The 22,492-nt window shown below is 43.9% G+C and overlaps 1 protein-coding gene across 3 annotated transcripts in view; it reads right to left on the bottom strand.

The window, feature by feature from the left end:
- Positions 1–22,492, bottom strand: part of CNTRL (centriolin) — a 579,099-nt gene that overhangs the window by 53,520 nt on the left and 503,087 nt on the right. For all 3 annotated transcript variants that reach the window (XM_069241657.1, XM_069241658.1, XM_069241659.1), the window contains 2 exons: positions 14,065–14,270; positions 13,434–13,574 (listed from right to left, as the gene is read on the bottom strand). In XM_069241657.1, the coding sequence (XP_069097758.1) occupies positions 13,434–13,574; positions 14,065–14,270 (347 nt within the window). The remainder of the gene's footprint in view (positions 1–13,433; positions 13,575–14,064; positions 14,271–22,492) is intronic.

Genomic DNA, 22,492 nt, shown 5'->3' with positions numbered 1-22,492 from the left:
ATTCTGCTACCAGATGGATCTTGTGTCTGAGTGTCCAAGTCTCTGACCTAGCTAAGGTGATCTGGTGCCCCCTCTTTCTGAAGGTCATACATGGCTGTCATGTCTGTTTCGATGAGGACTACCTTTCCAGTCATTTGGAGAAGAAAGGCTTTCAGCACAAACCGGACAGCTGGTAGTTCCAGTTAATTTATGTGGAGACCCCTATGGTTGGGATCACAGTGACCCCAGGTGAACAGTTAGGTCCTGTGAGTGTGCCCTCAACCCTTAACCCTTAACGAGAGGTGTCTGTTGTGATGGTCCTCCATGGAACTGGGTCAAGGAAAGGCCGTCCCTGTAATAGGTTGTTGGTGTTCCATCATTGCAGAGAGTGATACCAACACACTAGGTCATCCTACTGACCCTCCGCTTGAGGCCACAGGGGTGCTAGGCCCTCCTGCAATAGATGCATGTGTAACCTGGCGTGGGGTACTAAGGCGATACAGGAAGCCACCATGGTGAGGAGACGCATAAATGTTTTGAGACCTGTTGGTTTGGTTTGAAAACGGGGATGAATGTTCGAAAAGACTGTATACTGTTGGTGTTTGGACAGGCCATGCACACTTCTGAGTTGAGAACTGCCCCTAGATAAGGTTGGATCTGAACGGTGTTGGAGGTAGGATTTTGAGGCGCTGAATGCGAAACCTATTTTGTGAAGTAGGTTAATGATGATTTGAGCATGCTGAAGACATTTCCGACAAGTGGAACTAGTTATGTCGTCAAGGGATGGGAAAAGATGGATACCCTGTTTGCAGAGGTGAGCGGCTACCAATGCGAGGCACTTGGTGAAAATCCTGGGTACTGTAGTGACTCTGAAAGGGAGCACTTTGAATTGGTAATGCTGCCTGCCAACTATAAATCTGAGGCATTTGCGATGTACTGGATGGATAAAAATGTGGATATTGGCATCTTTGAGGTCGAGTGCAGCCATGAAGTTGCCTTGTTGTAGTAGGACAACGACATCTTGAGGAGTAACCATGTGAAAGTGCTCTGAGAGAATGCATATGTTTAAAGGCCTGTAGTCTAAAATTGGTCAGAGGGACCTGACTTTTTGGGGGATTAGGAAGTATAGTAAGTAAACTCCTGTGCCCTGTTGATGAGGGACAGGTTCTATGGCTTCTTTTTAAAGGAGCGCTTACACCTCTTCCATGAGTATTGTTTGGTGTTGTGGGGAGAGTTTGTGTTTGCAAGGTGGAATGCTGGGAGGCGTAGAAGTGCGCTCCAGAAAATAACCATGTTGGATAATATCCAACACCCACTGGTCGGAGGTGACATTCCACCAAGCGGGTAAGAAACCCTGGAGACGACCCCCGACCGAAGTTATATGGTCGGGGGAAAGGGAGGTAAGTCAGAGCTTGGTTGTGGTGGCAGATCCTTTGAGGGAACCACCTCTGTCTCTACGTTTTGAGTTATTTCCTCTGTAGAAACCTTGAAAGTAGCCACTGGGATAGGTACGTTGGGCTTGTGGTCATTGATAAGATGTGAAGGTTTCAGGTGAGGTAGTCTTGGAACCTCCAAGGTGGGAATGGGGGCAAAAGGAGCCACGAGGTGTAGGGGTTTGAAGGGAACCCACTGCTTTTGCTGTTTCTGTGTCCTTTTTAATCTTCTCTAATAGAATGTCAATCTGGGGCCCAAACAGATGTTCCCCACTGAATGAGGTCTGAATGAGGTGACCCTTGATGTGGGTGTGTGGTATATGGTTGCCTGGAGAAGTGGGAGGAGACACCAAGTTTAGTGGAGCATGTAGGGGTGGTGGAAGAATAGTGACAAGCAAAGGGATTGTAGCCTTGTCCATTATTTTGCACTGCTTTGGTGAAGGAGGAATGTCCAAGGCTTCTCCAAATGACAGATGCCATTTCGATAGTTAAGCAGCAGATCCAAGAGGGTGGGTCATTATCCGGCTTGTGTGTGGCTGGATCATCAGATGTTTTTGACAATAGCTAATCTTTTCCTGCAGCTTCTAAAGAAATGGTTCTACAGTCTGGGAACCATGGCTGGATTTGTAAGTTTGACAGATTTTTGCTTCAACATTGAAGTTGTAGGCTCTCAAGTTCGGATCGGCTCCGATGTGGGAGCTGGTGGTGCCAAAGTAGATGGCCTTGCCATTTTATTTGGTGCCAAGCTGGGGCTAAGCGTTGCATCCAAAAATGTGAGTCAGTGCCGACAATGACCCAAAGGCAGTGGTGGCCCTGCAGGGAGTTTCTCCAGAATAGCCAATCGACCCTTTGTGGGGGTTGTTCAGTATGGGATCGGTGTTGAGGTGACAGGGAGGTACTGTACTCCCAGCAGGTTGTGAAGGTGAAAGGTCTTCAATTTCAAGCTCGGAGCTGGAGCAGTTGTCATGGAAGTAGGTCCTTTCGTCCACGGATGACACTTGTGCATAGTGTTCCCCCTCGATATCCGGTGCCGAAAAGGTCCAAGGTATCATCTCAGCTCCTCCATGACATTTCTAGATGTCGAGCCCGATGGTCGTAGGGAGATTTCTTTAAACGGAAAAATCGGCAGGCGACGCAAGCACCCTTGTTGTGCTCAGAGGAGAGACACAGATTGCAGACCTGATATAGGTCAGTCTGAGGTTAATTTGCTTGACAGCGAGGACAATAACGAAAAGGCCTCCGTTCCATCACTGTGTGGACGTGGTAGGGGACTTGCGTGTGGAGACTAAAGAAGGCCCAGAAAGCCCACGTGGGCACGAGGTCAAAGGGAAACTACCCGGTTGATTCAGAAATGTCAAACCGAATGGAAGGGGAATAGAAAACGACAAAGGTAGGAACCGTGTAAGCCCAAACAATGCATCACAACAGGGCTGAATCGTAGCACATGTTCGAACCAGACAGCAGAAGAAAATAATCTAACAATGGAGTCGATGACCATGCCATTGCAACAGGAAGAGGAGTCACAAAATCTTGTGACTCGAAGGACTTACTTTGAAGAAAAACAACTTGCACACATACGAGCGCAACACTAGATGGCAGGATTATGCACAGCATGTGTATCTACAGCTACAAATGCCTTGAATTTATGGTTATATATGAAGTATTAAAAGTCCAGATTCCTAGACTAAAAGGGGCTCCCCAGCACATCATTATGTTCCACTTGGCGGTAAAACAATTAAGTGGCAGGATGCAGAAATGAACCTTAACATAAATAGCAGGCGTAGTGGCGCTTTGTATGATCAAGTTATTTTTCTCTGCCTGTCATCATCTTATGTTTGCTTTAACTTAGATCTAATTAAGAATAAAACAGTGTACAATTGACAAGTTTATATGTATGCCTACAAAATAATAAAGTGTGTTAAAAAACACTAAGAACAAAGTGTAAGTTTGCACTCCAGCATCTGATTCTCTTTGATATTCATAAACAATAACAAACTGCGCTCATGTGTGTTATCCCTGCAATAGTTTTCATATTGTACTGTTTCAGAAGAAAAGCATGCATTTAAGAGGAAACACAGTTAAATTTTTTTGCATTTAAAACATATTTGCAAATAGCTAAACCAAACAACAGCTATAGCTTCACACACCAGTATTGTTGGTCTTTTTAGAAATGGAAAAAAAAAGACATGTAGCCCCACGGTGAGCATCCCTTTCACTCCTATGAAGACAGTGCCAAACTAACACTGCAACTTTTAATAATTCCAGAAGGCTGGCTGAGAGCCTTCTAAACATGGAATGCTGCATCAGTTTAGTAATGAATTTCTTCTAATTGAAAAACAATCCCCACCAAATTTGCCTTTGAGGCTACTTTCAGGTTGGAAACTCAATTTTGTAATTTTCTTTTCCTGGAATCACTTCCTGTTTTTTAACTCTGTTTCTTCAAGTTCTCTACTCAAACTACTCTTCGCTACCATGCTGGCTCTTTCTGACCAATGGTCTTTTTAGTCTTAGAAAGACTGTCTTTTTCACCTGCCTTCTAGACTCTCAATCCTAACTAAAGACAAAATCTGTTTGGAAATGTCTGCCAGGAGACTCTGGGCTAGGGAAGGTGTGTGTCTTAGGTCTAGGAAGTGGGATACAATGCCACCCATTCCACCATTTGTAGAAAGGGTAGGGTGTTTTAACTCTCCTGATCTGTCCTGTCCTGACAGATGTTGAGGAGTCTGACATTGTGGATTACCCTCCACCATCTACAGGCAATCAACACTGAGGCAATTGGAGTCAAGGGAGTCACATAACTCTTACTAGATATCGAGGTATTTTTCACCATGGAGGTCTGGTTTGAGGTAGAGAGCCTTGGCACCCAGGCAGAATCCTCCCTTGCCACCTTCAACATCCAGGGGTCAAACCGGAATGTCCAGTGAAAAAGTGAAGCCCTGGAGGTGCATTATAAATGGTTCTTCTTAACCAGAGCCTTAGCTCTCTTTCGGAGAAGTGTTGTCCTTCGTGCAGAAATGAATGGCTAAAAGCATCCACCTGGTCAAAAGGGTTGTGGCACTAAAGAAGCATTATCTATGCCTGTAAAGCCCTGACTTCCAGGTACTGTGTCCAAGCCTACGCCCACTGCCACAGCGATACCTACTCTGCCTCGTCTTCAGCCACCTCCAGTTCAGCAGTCAAAGCACAAATCCAGAAAATATAGAAGACATCAGAAAACAGAAAAAGAACCATCATTTATGCTGCACAAGGGAGGTCGGAGAAGAGACACAGATCCAGGATATCAGCGAAAGCTGTTCCTCCTCATGGTTCACCTCCAGGAAGGGCAGCACACCTAAGTCTCCATCATCTTTGGATACAGACATGAGAGCCTAACTAGAGAGAAAAACTGAGTCACCACTTCCCATGGTACCTTCTTTAGGTGATGTGGTCACGCCCGCAGGCAAACAACCAGTGATGCTAAAAGACTGTTTTGAGACCTCCATAATTTGAGAGACTGTTCAAAACCACAGGCCACACAGGTATTGCCTTGGTTGCAGGTCTTCCTGACCATATGACACATGAATTTTTGACACATTTTTCCATTAAGCCAGAAATACTGTATATGTGTAAGGAAATAAGAGAACCTCGGAATCACCTCCTACCTTGTATGTTTGTGTATGGTATTTGTATATTGTGGACCTGGCTGAAAGGCACAGGAAAACTGTATGGGGGGCGGATACAATCACACTGATTCTAGGCAGAGGGCTCTGGGTTCTGTGGGAAGGACAAATAATTTAATGCATCATAACGTAGAGTTCTTTAAAAAGGTGTGTCTTTATCTTCCCTAAACTGAAGAAGGGCAGTGCTGGTCTTCCGATAGCAATCTCCTTTTCCTGATTCTTTGATAGTCTTGGTAACTAGGAAGCATCATCATGCTCCTGGATCTATTTTTCCCCTCTGGGAAAAGGCAGAAAAATGATGGACATGAATGGCACAAAAGTTTTCTAAACTTCAGCCAAGTTAATTAGGGCAGCAAGCTCTACAGCCCCATTAAGGTGGCACAATAAATAAAGAACTGTGGCACGATCTTACTTATGCTGTTCTCTGTCTCTTCTATATTTGGCACTCATGCAAATTAATATATCGAAATAATGAAAATAAATCTCTTAAATTAGTAGGCCTCGAGAAGTGCAAAGAATAACCTAAAGCACAGTTTAAAGGATATTCTAAACAGCACTCCCAGATTTACTTTTGAAAACGAGCATCAGAAACTGCAGCATCAGCACCAAAAGCAAATTCCCCATAACAAGTTTTTTTCAAAACAACAAGTGGATAGGCAAGGGTTCACAGCAGCTTTCTATGGCCATGGGCAAGACTCCACCATCTAAGTAGTGAATCTTCACTCTTCCATCTCCAGGCTGTGCGCTGCTGGGGTGGGAAGGGGATATTTTCAACCCATTTCCCCTCATGGTAGAAAATAACGGACTATTTGGTGCTATTGTCAAAAAAAGGAAATGTACTCCTCCTAAGTCTTAGTGAAGAAGTATTTACTGACACACAACAAAAAGTTAGGTTGAGAAGTATTCCAACCAGATTTTTCCTCATCAGGTAGACTGGTGGCTAGAAGTCTTTACAATGCTTGCTACCATATTTCCATCCCAGAAAACAGAGGATGCTTGTGGATCGGAGGCTCCCACTATCAGTTATGGATATGAGTCTTCCACTATTATTTCAGAGTTCTTCCATTCGGTCTCAAGTCAGTCTGCAGCCAATTTTAAAGGGCATGGAAGTGGCACAGGAACCCAAAAGTGGAAGAGTATCTTCGCCTAGAAATAACTAGATAATGCCAGCTTACCACACAAACTCCAAAAGAACCGGCACTCAAATCGGATTCATCTTCACAACTAAGCCTACAGATCAATGCCTCCAAGTCATTTTTTTTTTTTACTAATTTAGACAATCCACTCCATAGGAACCACTCATACACAAATCTGGCTTGGAGTAAAGATTTATCAATAAGTTTGAAAAATCGAATTACGGAAGATCCCTATTGCATCGATGAGACAAATCTCTCTCTTGAGCAAAACTGCGACCTGAATCTTCTGTGTACACAAGGCCTAGATAACCCAACGTTCTCTTCATGAGTGTTTGGAGGATGTATGGTCCCAGAAGACAGTGCTGTGTTAAAAAAGATAGAAATAGGCACCAGCACCCTCAAATCTCTTTTTTAGTGGTGCAAAAAACATACATGCTTCAAGGAACTCTGTTCTAGAAGCCTTCTCCAACTCAGACGATTGTGACAGATGTTTGATGGAAGAATGTGGAGCTCACATGGAATGGAGTCTGTTCAAATAAATTGGGCTCTACATAAAATGTTCCACATCAATATGCCGGAATGGATAGTAGTTTGGCCTGAAAATCTTCATTTGGGATATACTGGCATTGCCTATCTTGATCTAGAGAGGCAACACAACCAGAGTCATGTTGATCTGGCACTGACCCGAAATGAGACACATCTGTACAACAGCAGTACGTTTACAAGGTCTCTAAAAGGCCTAAGCAACAACATTCTGAAATAAGCTTTTCGGACCTGGCGAAATCAGATCGACTTGTCTGGTACAAAAAAAAATGATAAATGCTATGCCTTCACCCTTCAGATTCCTAGAACCTTACCCCATGCTCTTTTGAGAACATTCGCTTACATCTTTATTCTGACCCCTTTGGTATCAAAGCAACTTCCAAGATGAGAAAATACAAGATGGTACTGATTGCTTTGGACTGGCAGAGGCACTGCCAACACTGCCAACACTGCAAGCATCAGTATAAGCTGGACCGTCTCACCAGAAAGTCAGGAGAGATCCTCCATCCCAGACTGCAATCACAGAGCTTAACCATCTGGCTTGTGAGTGCCTACAGTAAAGCTACCTGAACTTAACTGATGACTTCATGAGCATCCTGAAGGAATCCCAATGTTCTTCCACTGACTTTTTCATATTGCGTTAAGTGGAAATGGTTCTCCATGTGGTGTCTTCAGAAACAATGGTCCAGAAAATTTGTAAAAAGAAAAAAAAGAAAATGCCTTTTCTTCTTTATATAGCTGAATATGGCCTGGAATTCTCATCTATAACTGTGGTCAGTATGCCATCACTGCTTACAGAAAATGGCCATCTCAGGGCACCATTTTAAATCATGCATGTGTAAAGTCTTTCCCCAATTAAAAATACATTTCCCTCCCTCTGGGAAGTAAATATTCTCTTTGCTTAATCAATGGGGCCTCTCTTTGTACCAACGTACATATCGGATATCCAAAACTTACCATGAAATTGAACTTTATTGCAGGCCATAAAATCAACAATAAGAACAAATGAGCTTCAGGAGCGCTGCGTAAATAAACGTCTACAGTGTTTGTTGCAGCAAAGTTCCTCTACATTCTCATCGTTGTTTTCTTACAAAATAATTTCTGAATCCCACCTCAAAGGATTTACTTATCAACTTTAGTTGCAGATGATTGTTTTCCTCTAGCAAAAACATCCCTTCAAATATTAAATGTGAAAGAATGCTGAAAGGCAAATTATATGAGACAATCCTAAAACTCACTTGTTAATTACCAATCAATTTGCAGAAGTATGCCCCCCACAAAGGAAACCATAGCTAGATGGGTATCCTCTAACATTAGTCCATGCTATTAAAAGGTGAATAGGCCCTTGCTGTGCAAGCACAATGCCAATGCTATCCAAGTGAAAGCAGCTACTGATATGCTCAACAGAAATATCCCTAGTCAAGACATTTGTTCAGCAACTACCTGGAGATGGATCATACATTTGCTAAGCATTATTATTGACCCCTGACTTTGTGGCAGGAAAAGTTGTGGGTTACACTTCTCTCCCTAACCTACTTGCTTAATCTTGTGGTTTTATTTCTCTTGTGCTTTTGGACCCCAACTCTGAGGAAGAATTTTCTCAGCTTGCTTATGGATGTCAAAGTCACTTACAAGAGAAGAAACAGCTGCTCTAAGAATGTCAGTGCTCTGTTGTGTATTATCTTTTCTGAATGCATAAACATTCATCCTGCCTCCCAATGAACCAAAAGCAAAGTCAATAGCTTCAAGGATATTTGGGTTTTCCGCTATATTACTTTCAAAACAAACTAACTGACTCACTCAGCAAAGCAAGCTTTTTGAAAATGCTGCCAATAATTGTCAAATGTGCAGTTTTGGCTAGACACTGTGTAGATAAAAGTGATACTTGATGCCTGTATAGAGGATACATTTGTGTTCATTTTTTGGTTTTGAAAAAGGCAAAAACTGGTGTTTTCAGTTTTGTACTTCCTATACGCACAATTTATTGCTTTATATCTTTTATATAAAAAAATATCATTGAAAAAAGTGTTCCAGGAATCCCCAACATGAGCAAAGATGTGCTACTATTTATGGATTAAAAGAGAATACGCAAGATTGAATATGATTATTAGTAAGTAATTTTCCCTTCCTTATTGGGGTCTGTAGTATTTGAATTATTTTCCAACTGCAGAAGGAACCTCAGTTAGTAAGGATTTGAAATGTACTGATGTCAGTCATGCCTAAGTGTTCCTTCCTGCTAGCAGCCATCTCAATGGTCACCAACACCCCCACATAGCCTGCTTTCAAAAATGTAGTGGCCAAGGAGGCTATATGGTGATTCTGTGTTGTAATTTCTCAAAGTATCCTATTTTCTTCCTCCTTTCGTCCTATTGCACTTCCAACCTAAAGCTGTATGATCTGTTTCGTAGCAATGCCACTCCAGGAGATTAGCAGTGCAAGTTAATTTAGAGGATCTCAGTATTTATCTGACACGATTCTGGTGAATAGTTGATCAAACCTTTTTTTGACCTGATTTGAAAGTAATTTATTGAAATCATGAAGGAATGCCAGTAAAAACTGCATACTAAAAGCAAAGGATACAATAAGGATTATGTGACTTACCATGTAAATATCTGTTCGTGACATGAGGTGCTGTAGATTCACATGCTCGGCATACTCCTGCCATCTAGCGTTGGGTATGGATGTGTGCAAATTTACTATAAAGCAGTGCACTCCTGAAAGCAGTGGCTAACCTGTGGGTGTTGCAGTTGTTTTTAAAAGTGTACGTAGCATTGCCTGTCCTACATTTGCTTGCTGGTGTGCTAATTCATCCACACAGTAAGGTTTAGTGAAGGTGTGTGGAGTTGACCATGTAGCTGCTTTACAAATTTCAGCTACTGGTATATTGCTCAGAAAAGCCACAGAAGCTCTTATCTTATGGGTAGAGTGTGCTCTAGGAGGCCAAAGTTCTTATAGCTTTGGCATAACATGTCTGAATGCGCTTAATTATACATTCTGAAATGCCTGACTTAGAGATGGGCTTTTCTGTGTGAGGTGTGAAAAAGCGACAGAGTTGCTTGGTTTTACAAAACTCTTTAGTCCTGTCAATATAATACATTAAAGCTCTTTTTATATCTAATATATGAAGGGCCCTTTCTGCAACTGTATTAGGTTGCGGAAAGAAAAACGTTAATTCAACGGAATGGTTTAGGTGGAAAGGAGATTCTACTTTTGGAAGGAATATAGGGTTAGTTTGAAGGACTACCCTGTCTCTGTAGCAGGAAGAAAGGTTCTTTCAAGGTTAATGCCTGGAGCTCACTGACACGTCTAAGTGAAGTGATGGCTAATAAAAAAGCAACCTTCCAAGATGGTAAGTGGAGAGGGTAGGTATGCAACGGTTCAAATGTGGGACCCATAATTCTGGTGAGTATAATGTTGAGATTCCATGCAGGTGCAGGGGGAACCCTAAGTGGAATTACTTTTAAGTCCTTCAAAGAATGTCTTAACTTCTACTTTGAACAATAATAAATGCTGTCTGTTTTGCAAGTAAGCAGCAACTGCAGTCAAATGGAGACGTATCAAAGTTTACGCTAGACCAGAGGTCTCCAAATTAAGTAGATAGCAAACAGTATTTTGAACAGTTGTATGAAATGGGTCAATTTGTTTACTGTGGCAGTAGAAACCAAATCTTTTCTACTTACTAGCATAACACAATCTAGTTGTGAGTTTACAGGCTTCTTTGAGAATGGCCACACATTCTGGTGGAAGAAACTCTATGACCTCCGGAGCCAAATTGCAAGGTTGAGTTCCTTTGAATTTGCGTGTCTGACTTCTCCATGGTTCTGAGTGACAAGATTCAGGTTGAGGGGAAGCTTCTTGTGAGGAACCACAGAAAGCTCGAGTAGTGTGGTGAATCACGGTTGTCGAGCCCAAGTGGGAGCTATTGGAATGAGCGTGAGAGACATTTGCCTGAGCTTCGAACTACGAATGGAAGAAGAGGGAGAGGTGGAAAAGCATTGGTAAATATCCCTGACCAGTTCATCCATAGAGCGTTGCCCTTGGATAGTGGGTGTGGGAGCCTGGAGGCGAAGTCTGAGCATTTTGTGTTGTCAGTAGTTGCCAACAGGTCTATCTGTGGAAACCCCCCCGTGGAAGTATGGTAGGGACTTGGGGCGGAGTTCCCACTTATGGATTGTTGCAGCATCCTGCGGAGGAGGTCGGCAAAGTCATTGTTTGTCCCAGAAAGGTGTTCCGCTAATAGGTGAATGTTGTGACATAGTGGCCAACACCAAATTGTCTGAGATAGGCGTGATAATTATGCAGTGTGTCAACCTCCCACCCCCATCCCCCAACGGCAGAGAGAATATCTAACAATGGAGTCGATGCCCATACACAATATTGCAGAGAGGAGGAGGCACTTTACCGCATGAATCAATAAATTTCTTTGAAGAAAAACAACTTTCACACATCCGGACCCAACACTAGATGGCAGGAGTATGCAGAGCATGTGTATCTACAGCCACACATGCCATCAAACAATATATTTCTGTGGTATTTCATCCCCAACAGTAGTCTTGAGGGGGGAGGGGGGAATTAACATTTCCTATACCATCACAGCTGGAGTGCAGAAGATATAAATCAGACATGTGAAATGCCCGATTAGTGGCCAAGTAGGTACACTGACAAAGTATAATAATGAAAAACGGCATGCAATTTAGACTTATCTTGCCTTAGGTAAAAGTTGACGGAAACCATTTTCAACACAAGCCCCAGGTATAAAGAATTAGAGGTAGATAAATGAAACTATTCCCATTAATGTGTATTTTAAATGTGTACTAAATTATACAAAATCTTTTAGATGCAAGTTCAAAACGCAACATATTAAAATCCTAATAGAATATGATAAAACCATTAATGTAAGAATAAGCCTGTGTGTGTTCTACAGAGGCCCATGAGAGAAGGGGTATCAAAATTACACTTTCCATAGTTTGCGAAAAGTCTTAGCACTAGCCGTGCATGTGAAAAGGGTCAATAAATAAGAAGTATTAAGTTAAAAATAGGAATTACTTTGCTTGTGGGCATCTGCTGCTTGTGTTGCCAGGCCTATGTGAATTTTAACATGATTCCCTAAGGACTTCTTTTCAGCCCCACTTCTTGGATGGGGATTTCATTTTTTGTTTTTTGGTAAACTTTATCTTAAGTTTTCAATCCAAGCTTTAGAACAAACAATTGGCTTGTGATAAACAACAGCAATGTCATAACCACTAATTACACAGGTATCTACAATGGCAGCCAGATACATTCTTTCCTCCGCGGTCCCCATGAAGTTGGCAACATTACATTTCAGCTTATGTACTGCCTAAAGCTTTACTAAATAGATTCTTTATTGGGATTATGCCCTTCCCATCATTCAGGACGTTAAGCCATTCAGAGGAGTATGTGCGTGTTAGGAAAGTACTACTAGAATCATCTGTATTCACTTCCGCAGTTGGCTCATGTGTCGCCTATTGCATTGAGAGTGAATTAATCATCTCCACTGGCCAGGTTATGTCTTCTGCTGCCTTCTTATCAGTTCTTACAGGTTTCAGTTGCTTTTCCTTAATCAGTGACCATTCAGTGAAATCTCGCAACCATGCAGACACAGTGGGTGTGGTGACAGCCAGCAAATTGTAATCCTGTGCTTCCCCAGTACCAACCCCAGGGTGGCAAATTTGAGGGACATTGTACTTCTCTTAGGTATGGGGACCACTCCCAACACACAATGTTTTAATGTAACTGGAATCTCAATAGAGGTTACTCTCTTTAATATCGCTACCACTAGATATATGCATACACACCGATAGCATGTGCACAAATAAGGCACCGTGCTCATCTTATCTAGGACATATTGGGGATCTATTTTTAAATAGCCTGTCGTGCTGGTGTGTGATAGGTACAGTGCAGGGCATGAACATGAGACAGATTAAAGCATGCATTACTGGTGAGCAGTTGAACCTGAGCACATGCTGTCTCCCATTTTTTGTCAGACAAGGACTCTTGTAGATTGGCTTCCCACTGCTATCTAATTTTCATGGGATGTTTCACCCTATCTGTCTTATGGGTCCTTTGTAAACAAGACACCAGTCTACCATCAGGGTTTTAATTTTAAGATCTAAATGCACACGTTATTGTTTCTATACATTCTTTAGAAGATTCAATGTAAACAATTAAAGTATGATGTCCAAATAAGACAGATTTGCTAATGTCAGTGTACACACTTACTTTTTACAAAACTACTGAAAACGTTTTATTTAAAAATATAATAATGTAAGTTACCAAGGTTGACTGTTTCTGATTTCTAGAACAAGGTTGAGCGTGAAACCCCATAGTTCAGAATGTGTAGGCATGAAATGAGAGACTGCTTAAAATACTTTCTGATAAACAACATAAAACATAGAATAATTTGTATTAGTTAGATTTCAAATACTATAGGAGTCAATTTTGAAGTTATACCTGTGTATATATTTGTAAATACATTATTTTTGTAGTTGTGATATGTATTGCTATACAACATGGACTAAACGACTAAAAGGGATATTCAAATTTAACTGATACAATACAAATATGATGGGCTAAAATTAAAAGTACAAAGTGCACCCTTAAAAACTCACATTCATCGGGGCAACCCTGTAGCCCATTATTATATACCTAATTAACAAACATACCTGCTTCTTCAGCTCTAAATAATCCCTTTGAACCTGACCAAGATCCTTCATCAGGCGCTTTGCGCGTTGATGGTGGTCACGTGCTGCTTGTTCTACAGAGTTCAGCTCATTCCGAAGACGATTGTTTTCTTGTTTCAGCTCCTAAGTAAAAATACATGAATGGAATTTTTGAAATCACAATTTTATTTTCTAATGCAAAACTATCCATATAAAGATGACATACACATTTCTTTAAAAAAATGGTAAAGTATAAGTGAACCAACTGTCTAAACAAACGTAGAAATAAACTTCCTCTACGTTTGATCCATTGAGTAAAAAACAGAAATAAAAACAAAATATGCGTGGAGCACCAATGCAAACAAGCACTGACATGGCCAATAGATCGACAGTCCCCTTCTAAATTTGAGGCCTATTTACTTTGCCAGAGTTTGTTTTTCCACATGTGAACAATAAATCTGAAGCCATAATTTCTAATTCAAATCAAAAAGTCAGAAGCTAAAGTCTGACAATGTCTGGAGAGGGCTGTATTGGTTGGGTTATTGGCATATCATAATATTCTATGGTATTTTCTCGCGCAACACCAATGTGAGCAGATACACATCATAATATTCATGAACAAATCATACTGTACCTGAAGTGATTTTTCTAGGTGGGTCCTCTGGGCTTTTGAACTTTCTTTCATAGCCACAATACGCTTCTCCTCTTTCTTCCTCTCTGAAATCAGCTGTTCATGTAAGTAACTCAGATCAGCCTTTGTACTGTCAAATTCCTTTTGCAAAGCAGATATCTGCCCGGCCTTATCTTGGATTTGCTGTTCTTTTGTGGACAGGAGGTGCCCTAAAATGAAACAGAACCAGCATTAAAACATCTTCTGTGTATGCTTACATCTGACTACAGTCATTGGTGGTGGCATGGCTAGGAGGGTGAGTGTTATCCCTAGGATGGTGTGAGGGTGTGGGACCTTGCAAGCATCCTATCTAAAGAATATGATGATATATGTTGAGTTGCCTCTAGAGGTAGAATGCTGTGAGGGCTTGTGACCCTCTGCCTAACCGAGGCTATGTTTGTTGTATGCAGGTGTCTTGTCAGGGTTCTCGGCACAGAGGGGGCCCTAAAGATGGTGTGTTTCAATTAAAGATATATGGTGCAGCAAGTGAAACTTTGATGCTTTAGCCTGACACTGCATAGGGCACTATCCACGTAGCCCCCAGTTCAAATAATTCTTCAAATGCTAGCCATTTTATTTTATATTTTGAGGATCCCATTAAAGTGACATATATTTATGAATGCTAGTTCAGGTACATCTCCACCAAGATGCCTTTCAGGGGAGACACAATACATATACTAACAACAGAGAGAGTGGATAATATAAGACCACTTCATTTATTAATTTTAAAAAAATGCTTGTGGTTTAGGGGTTAAAGTGCGTATACAAATCTGGAGTATTTACTTGCTTGTAAATACAGTCATTATCTAAATATTTTGAGGTCAACTAAAAAGACCTGAAAACCGTAAACCCTAATTTGAGCTTTCATGTAGTCAAGTGAAATTGTATCAGACTCATGATAAAATACAAACATTGTTTAAACAATGCTAACATTTTATTTTTGGGTACAATAGGATAGCATTTCAGGGTCACCAAACCTATCACCACCATCGTAAGTCACTATGGACGTATGAAAAAGTAAACTGACTGTGCAAATGATAATCACTACCTGGTGTGTACAACTCTTTTGGTTTGATGTCTCCTTTTTTTGGTTTGATGTCTCCCACATTTATAGAAACATAGTGTAAGGAAATGCCTCCTTGGCATGGTTGCCCCCTGACTTTTTGCCTTTGCTGATGCTATGTTTACAATTGAAAGTGTGCTGAGGCCTGCTAACCAGGCCCCAGCACCAGTGTTCTTTCCCTAACCTGTACTTTTGTATCCACAATTGGCAGACCCTGGCATCCAGATAAGTCCCTTGTAACTGGTACTTCTAGTACCAAGGGCCCTGATGCCAAGGAAGGTCTCTAAGGGCTGCAGCATGTCTTATGCCACCCTGGAGACCTCTCACTCAGCACAGACACACTGCTTGCCAGCTTGTGTGTGCTAGTGAGGACAAAACGAGTAAGTCGACATGGCACTCCCCTCAGGGTGCCATGCCAGCCTCTCACTGCCTATGCAGTATAGGTAAGACACCCCTCTAGCAGGCCTTACAGCCCTAAGGCAGGGTGCACTATACCATAGGTGAGGGTACCAGTGCATGAGCATGGTACCCCTACAGTGTCTAAACAAAACCTTAGACATTGTAAGTGCAGGGTAGCCATAAGAGTATATGGTCTGGGAGTCTGTCAAGCACGAACTCCACAGCACCATAATGGCTACACTGAAAACTGGGAAGTTTGGTATCAAACTTCTCAGCACAATAAATGCACACTGATGGCAGTGTACATTTTATTGTAAAATACACCACAGAGGGCACCTTAGAGGGGCCCCCTGAAACTTAACCGACTGTCTGTGTAGGCTGACTAGTTCTAGCAGCCTGCCACAAACCGAGACATGTTGCTGGCCCCATGGGGAGAGTGCCTTTGTCACTCTGAGGCCAGTAACAAAGCCTGCACTGGGTGGAGATGCTAACACCTCCCCCAGGCAGGAATTGTCACACCTGGCGGTGAGCCTCAAAGGCTCACCTCCTTTGTGCCAACCCAGCAGGACACTCCGGCTAGTGGAGTTGCCCGCCCCCTCCGGCCAGGCCCCCACTTTTGGCGGCAAGGCCGGAGAAAATAATGAGAAAAACAAGGAGGAGTCACTGGCCAGTCAGGACAGCCCCTAAGGTGTCCTGAGCTGAGGTGACTCTAACTTTTAGAAATCCTCCATCTTGCAGATGGAGGATTCCCCCAATAGGGTTAGGATTGTGACCCCCTCCCCTTGGGAGGGGGCACAAAGAGGGTGTACCCACCCTCAGGGCTAGTAGCCATTGGCTACTAACCCCCCAGACCTAAACACGCCCTTAAATTTAGTATTTAAGGGCTACCCTGAACCCTAGAAAATTAGATTCCTGCAACTACAAGAAGAAGGACTGCCCAGCTGAAAACCCCTGCAGCGGAAGACCAGAAGACGACAACTGCCTTGGCTCCAGAAACTCACCGGCCTGTCTCCTGCCTTCCAAAGATCCTGCTCCAGCGACGCCTTCCAAAGGGACCAGCGACCTCGACATCCTCTGAGGACTGCCCCTGCTTCGAAAAGACAAGAAACTCCCGAGGACAGCGGACCTGCTCCAAGAAAAGCTGCAACTTTGTTTCCAGCAACTTTAAAGAACCCTGCAAGCTCCCCGCAAGAAGCGTGAGACTTGCAACACTGCACCCGGCGACCCCGACTCGGCTGGTGGCGATCCAACACCTCAGGAGGGACCCCAGGACTACTCTAAGACTGTGAGTACAAAAACCTGTCCCCCCTGAGCCCCCACAGCGCCGCCTGCAGAGGGAATCCCGAGGCTTCCCCTGACCGCGACTCTTTGAGTCCCAAGTCCCGACACCTGGGAGAGACCCTGCACCCGCAGCCCCCAGGACCTGAAGGACCGGACTTTCACTGGAGGAGTGACCCCCAGGAGTCCCTCTCCCTTGACCAAGTGGAGGTTTCCCCGAGGAACCCCCCCCCTTGCCTGCCTGCAGCGCTGAAGAGATCCCGAGATCTCCCATTGACTTCCATTACAAACCCGACGCTTGTTTCTACACTGCACCCGGCCGCCCCCGCGCTGCTGAGGGTGAAATTTCTGTGTGGGCTTGTGTCCCCCCCGGTGCCCTACAAAACCCCCCTGGTCTGCCCTCCGAAGACGCGGGTACTTACCTACAAGCAGACCGGAACCGGGGCACCCCCTTCTCTCCATTCTAGCCTATGCGTTTTGGGCACCACTTTGAACTCTGCACCTGACCGGCCCTGAGCTGCTGGTGTGGTGACTTTGGGGTTGCTCTGAACCCCCAACGGTGGGCTACCTTGGACCAAGAACTAAGCCCTGTAAGTGTCTTACTTACCTGGTTAACCTAACAAATACTTACCTCCCCTAGGAACTGTGAAAATTGCACTAAGTGTCCACTTTTAAAACAGCTATTTGTGAATAACTTGAAAAGTATACATGCAATTTTGATGATTTGAAGTTCCTAAAGTACTTACCTGCAATACCTTTCGAATGAGATATTACATGTAGAATTTGAACCTGTGGTTCTTAAAATAAACTAAGAAAAGATATTTTTCTATATAAAAACCTATTGGCTGGATTTGTCTCTGAGTGTGTGTACCTCATTTATTGTCTATGTGTATGTACAACAAATGCTTAACACTACTCCTTGGATAAGCCTACTGCTCGACCACACTACCACAAAATAGAGCATTAGTATTATCTATTTTTACCACTATTTTACCTCTAAGGGGAACCCTTGGACTCTGTGCATGCTATTCCTTACTTTGAAATAGCACATACAGAGCCAACTTCCTACATTGGTGGATCAGCGGTGGGGTACAAGACTTTGCATTTGCTGGACTACTCAGCCAATACCTGATCACACGACAAATTCCAAAATTGTCATTAGAAATTGATTTTTGCAATTTGAAAAGTTTTCTAAATTCTTAAAAGACCTGCTAGGGCCTTGTGTTAGATCCTGTTTAGCATTTCTTTTAGAGTGTAAAAGTTTGTAAAAGTTTGAATTAGATTCTAGAACCAGTTTTAGATTCTTAAAAAGTATTCCAACTTTTAGAAGCAAAATGTCTAGCACAGATGTGACTGTGGTGGAACTCGACACCACACCTTACCTCCATCTACAGATGAGAGAGCTAAGGTCACTCTGTAAACTAAAGAAAATAGCAATGGGCCCCAAACCTACCAAAGTACAGCTCCAGGAGCTTTTGGCAGAGTTTGAAAAGGCCAACCCCTCTGAGGATGGCAACTCAGAGGATGAAGATAGTGACTTGGAGGGAAATTCCCCCCCTCCAGTCCTACTTAGGGAGAGCAGGGCTTCTCAAGCCCTGACTCCACAAATAATAGTCAGAGATGCTGGTTCCCTCACAGGAGGGACCAACAACTCTGAAATCACTGAGGATAACTCCAGTGAAGAGGACATCCAGTTAGCCAGGATGGCCAAAAGATTGGCTTTGGAAAGGCAGATCCTAGCCATAGAGAGGGAAAGACAAGAGATGGGCCTAGGACCCATCAATGGTGGCAGCAACATAAATAGGGTCAGAGATTCTCCTGACATGTTGAAAATCCCTAAAGGGATTGTAACTAAATATGAAGATGGTGATGACATCACCAAATGGTTCACAGCTTTTGAGAGGGCTTGTGTAACCAGAAAAGTGAACAGATCTCACTGGGGTGCTCTCCTTTGGGAAATGTTCACAGGAAAGTGTAGGGATAGACTCCTCACACTCTCTGGACAAGATGCAGAATCTTATGACCTCATGAAGGGTACCCTGATTGAGGGCTTTGGATTCTCCACTGAGGAGTATAGGATTAGATTCAGGGGGGCTCAAAAATCCTCGAGCCAGACCTGGGTTGACTTTGTAGACTACTCAGTGAAAACACTAGATGGTTGGATTCAAGGCAGTGGTGTAAGTAATTATGATGGGCTGTACAATTTATTTGTGAAAGAACACCTGTTAAGTAATTGTTTCAATGATAAACTGCATCAGCATCTGGTAGACCTAGGACCAATTTCTCCCCAAGAATTGGGAAAGAAGGCGGACCATTGGGTCAAGACAAGGGTGTCCAAGACTTCAACAGGGGGTGACCAAAAGAAAGGGGTCACAAAGACTCCCCAGGGGAAGGGTGATGAGACAACCAAAACTAAAGACAGTAAAGAGTCTTCTACAGGCCCCCAAAAACCTGCACAGGAGGGTGGGCCCAGAGCCTCTTCACAAAACAATGGGTACAAGGGTAAAAACTTTGATCCCAAAAAGGCCTGGTGTCATAGCTGTAAACAGCATGGACACCAAACTGGAGACAAGGCCTGTCCCAAGAAAGGTTCCACTCCAAACTCCCATCCAGGTAACACTGGTATGGCTAGTCTCCAAGTGGGATCAACAGTGTGCCCAGAGCAAATCAGGGTCCACACTGAAGCTACTCTAGTTTCTGAGGGTGGGGTGGATTTAGCCACACTAGCTGTCTGGCCGCCTAACATGCAAAAATACAGACAGCAACTCTTAATTAATGGGACTAGAATAGAGGGCCTGAGGGATACAGGTGCCAGTGTCACCATGGTGACAGAGAAACTGGTTTCCCCTGGCCAATACCTGACTGGAAAAACTTACACAGTCACCAACGCTGACAATCAGAGAAAAGTACATCCCATGGCAATGGTTACTTTAGAATGGGGAGGGGTCAATGGCCTGAAACAGGTGGTGGTCTCCTCAAATATCCCAGTGGACTGTCTGCTTGGAAATGACCTGGAGTCCTCAGCATGGGCTGAGGTAGAACTAAAAACCCATGCAGCAATGCTGGGTATCCCTGAACTGGTGTGTGTGAAAACAAGAGCACAATGCAAGGCACAGGGTGAAAAAGTAGAGCTGGAGTCTGGAAAAATGGCCCAGCCTACCAAGAGAACAGGAAAGTCAGTTGGGAAACCAACTGCAACACAGCAAAAGAAAGGGAACCTCTCTTCTCAGGAAGAAGTTCTGCCCTCTGAGGGAACTGAGCCTTTGGAGCTTGAACCTTACCAGGTTGAGCTCTTAGGCCCAGGGGGACCCTCAAGGGAGGAGCTGTGTAAGGGACAAGAAACCTGTCCCTCTCTTGAAGGCCTTAGGCAGCAAGCTGCTGAAGAGTCCAAAGGCAAGAAAAATGGAACACATAGGGTCTATTGGGAAGATGGACTCCTGTACACTGAGGCCAGAGACCCCAAACCTGGTGCCACTAGGAGAGTGGTAGTGCCTCAGCTGTTCAGAGAGTTCATCCTAACATTGGCCCATGACATCCCCCTTGCTGGACATTTGGGACAAACCAAGACGTGGGAGAGGTTAGTCAACCACTTCTACTGGCCCAATATGTCCAACATGGTTAAGGAGTTTTGCCTCTCCTGCCCCACCTGTCAAGCCAGTGGTAAGACAGGTGGGCATCCAAAGGCCCCCCTCATTCCACTTCCAGTGGTGGGGGTGCCCTTTGAAAGAGTGGGTGTGGACATAGTTGGTCCACTAGAACCTCCCACAGCCTCAGGAAATATGTATATCCTGGTAGTAGTGGATCATGCTACCAGGTATCCTGAAGCTATTCCCCTTAGGTCGACTACTGCCCCTGCAGTAGCCAAGGCCCTCATTGGTATCTTTACCAGAGTGGGTTTCCCTAAGGAGGTGGTGTCTGACAGAGGTACCAACTTCATGTCAGCATACCTAAAGCACATGTGGAATGAGTGTGGAGTGACTTATAAATTCACTACACCTTACCATCCACAAACTAATGGCTTAGTTGAGAGATTCAACAAGACATTAAAGGGCATGATCATGGGGCTCCCAGAAAAACTCAAAAGGAGATGGGATGTCCTCTTGCCATGTCTGCTTTTCGCTTACAGAGAGGTGCCACAGAAGGGAGTAGGATTCTCACCCTTTGAACTTCTGTTTGGTCATCCTGTAAGGGGACCACTTGCCCTTGTTAAAGAAGGCTGGGAGAGACCTCTCCATGAGCCTAAACAGGACATAGTGGACTATGTACTTGGCCTTCGCTCTAGAATGGCAGAGTACATGGAAAAGGCAACCAAAAACCTTGAGGCCAGCCAACAGCTCCAGAAGTTTTGGTATGACCAAAAGGCTGCACTGGTTGAGTTCCAACCAGGGCAGAAAGTCTGGGTTCTGGAGCCTGTGGCTCCCAGGGCACTCCAGGACAAATGGAGTGGCCCTTACCCAGTACTAGAGAGGAAGAGTCAGGTCACCTACTTGGTGGACCTGGGCACAAGCAGGAGCCCCAAAAGGGTGATCCATGTAAACCGCCTTAAGCTCTTCCACGACAGGGCTGATGTCAATCTGTTGATGGTAACAGATGAGGATCAGGAGGCAGAGAGTGAACCTCTCCCTGATCTTCTGTCATCAGACCCAAAAGATGGTACAGTAGATGGAGTGATCTACTCAGACACCCTCTCTGGCCAACAGCAAGCTGATTGTAGGAGAGTCCTACAACAGTTTCCTGAACTCTTCTCCTTAACCCCTGGTCAGACACACCTGTGTACCCATGATGTGGACACAGGAGACAGCATGCCTGTCAAGAACAAAATCTTTAGACAATCTGACCATGTTAAAGAAAGCATCAAGGTGGAAGTCCACAAGATGCTGGAATTGGGAGTCATTGAGCGCTCTGACAGCCCCTGGGCTAGCCCAGTGGTCTTAGTCCCCAAACCTCACACCAAAGATGGAAAGAAAGAGATGAGGTTTTGTGTGGACTACAGAGGGCTCAATTCTGTCACCAAGACAGATGCTCATCCAATTCCAAGAGCTGATGAGCTCATTGATAAATTAGGTGCTGCCAAATTTCTAAGTACCTTTGACTTGACAGCAGGGTACTGGCAAATAAAAATGGCACCTGGAGCCAAAGAAAAGACAGCATTCTCCACACCTGATGGGCATTATCAGTTTACTGTTATGCCCTTTGGTTTAAAGAATGCCCCTGCCACCTTCCAAAGGTTGGTGAATCAAGTCCTTGCTGGCTTGGAGTCCTTTAGCACAGCTTATCTTGATGATATTGCTGTCTTTAGCTCCACCTGGCAGGATCACCTGGTCCACCTGAGGAAGGTTTTGAAGGCTCTGCAATCTGCAGGCCTCTCTATCAAGGCATCCAAATGCCAGATAGGGCAGGGAACTGTGGTTTACTTGGGCCACCTTGTAGGTGGAGGCCAAGTTCAGCCACTCCAACCCAAGATCCAGACTATTCTGGACTGGGTAGCTCCAAAAACCCAGACTCAAGTCAGGGCATTCCTTGGCTTGACTGGGTACTATAGGAGGTTTGTGAAGGGATATGGATCCATTGTGACAGCCCTCACTGAACTCACCTCCAAGAAAATGCCCAAGAAAGTGAACTGGACTGTGGAATGCCAACAGGCCTTTGACA

The sequence above is a fragment of the Pleurodeles waltl genome, chromosome 6, assembly GCF_031143425.1.
Source record: "Pleurodeles waltl isolate 20211129_DDA chromosome 6, aPleWal1.hap1.20221129, whole genome shotgun sequence".
NCBI lineage: Eukaryota > Metazoa > Chordata > Amphibia > Caudata > Salamandridae > Pleurodeles > Pleurodeles waltl.
The sequence above is the reverse complement of the archived record's forward strand: the minus strand, read 5'-3'. Positions and strand labels throughout refer to the sequence as shown.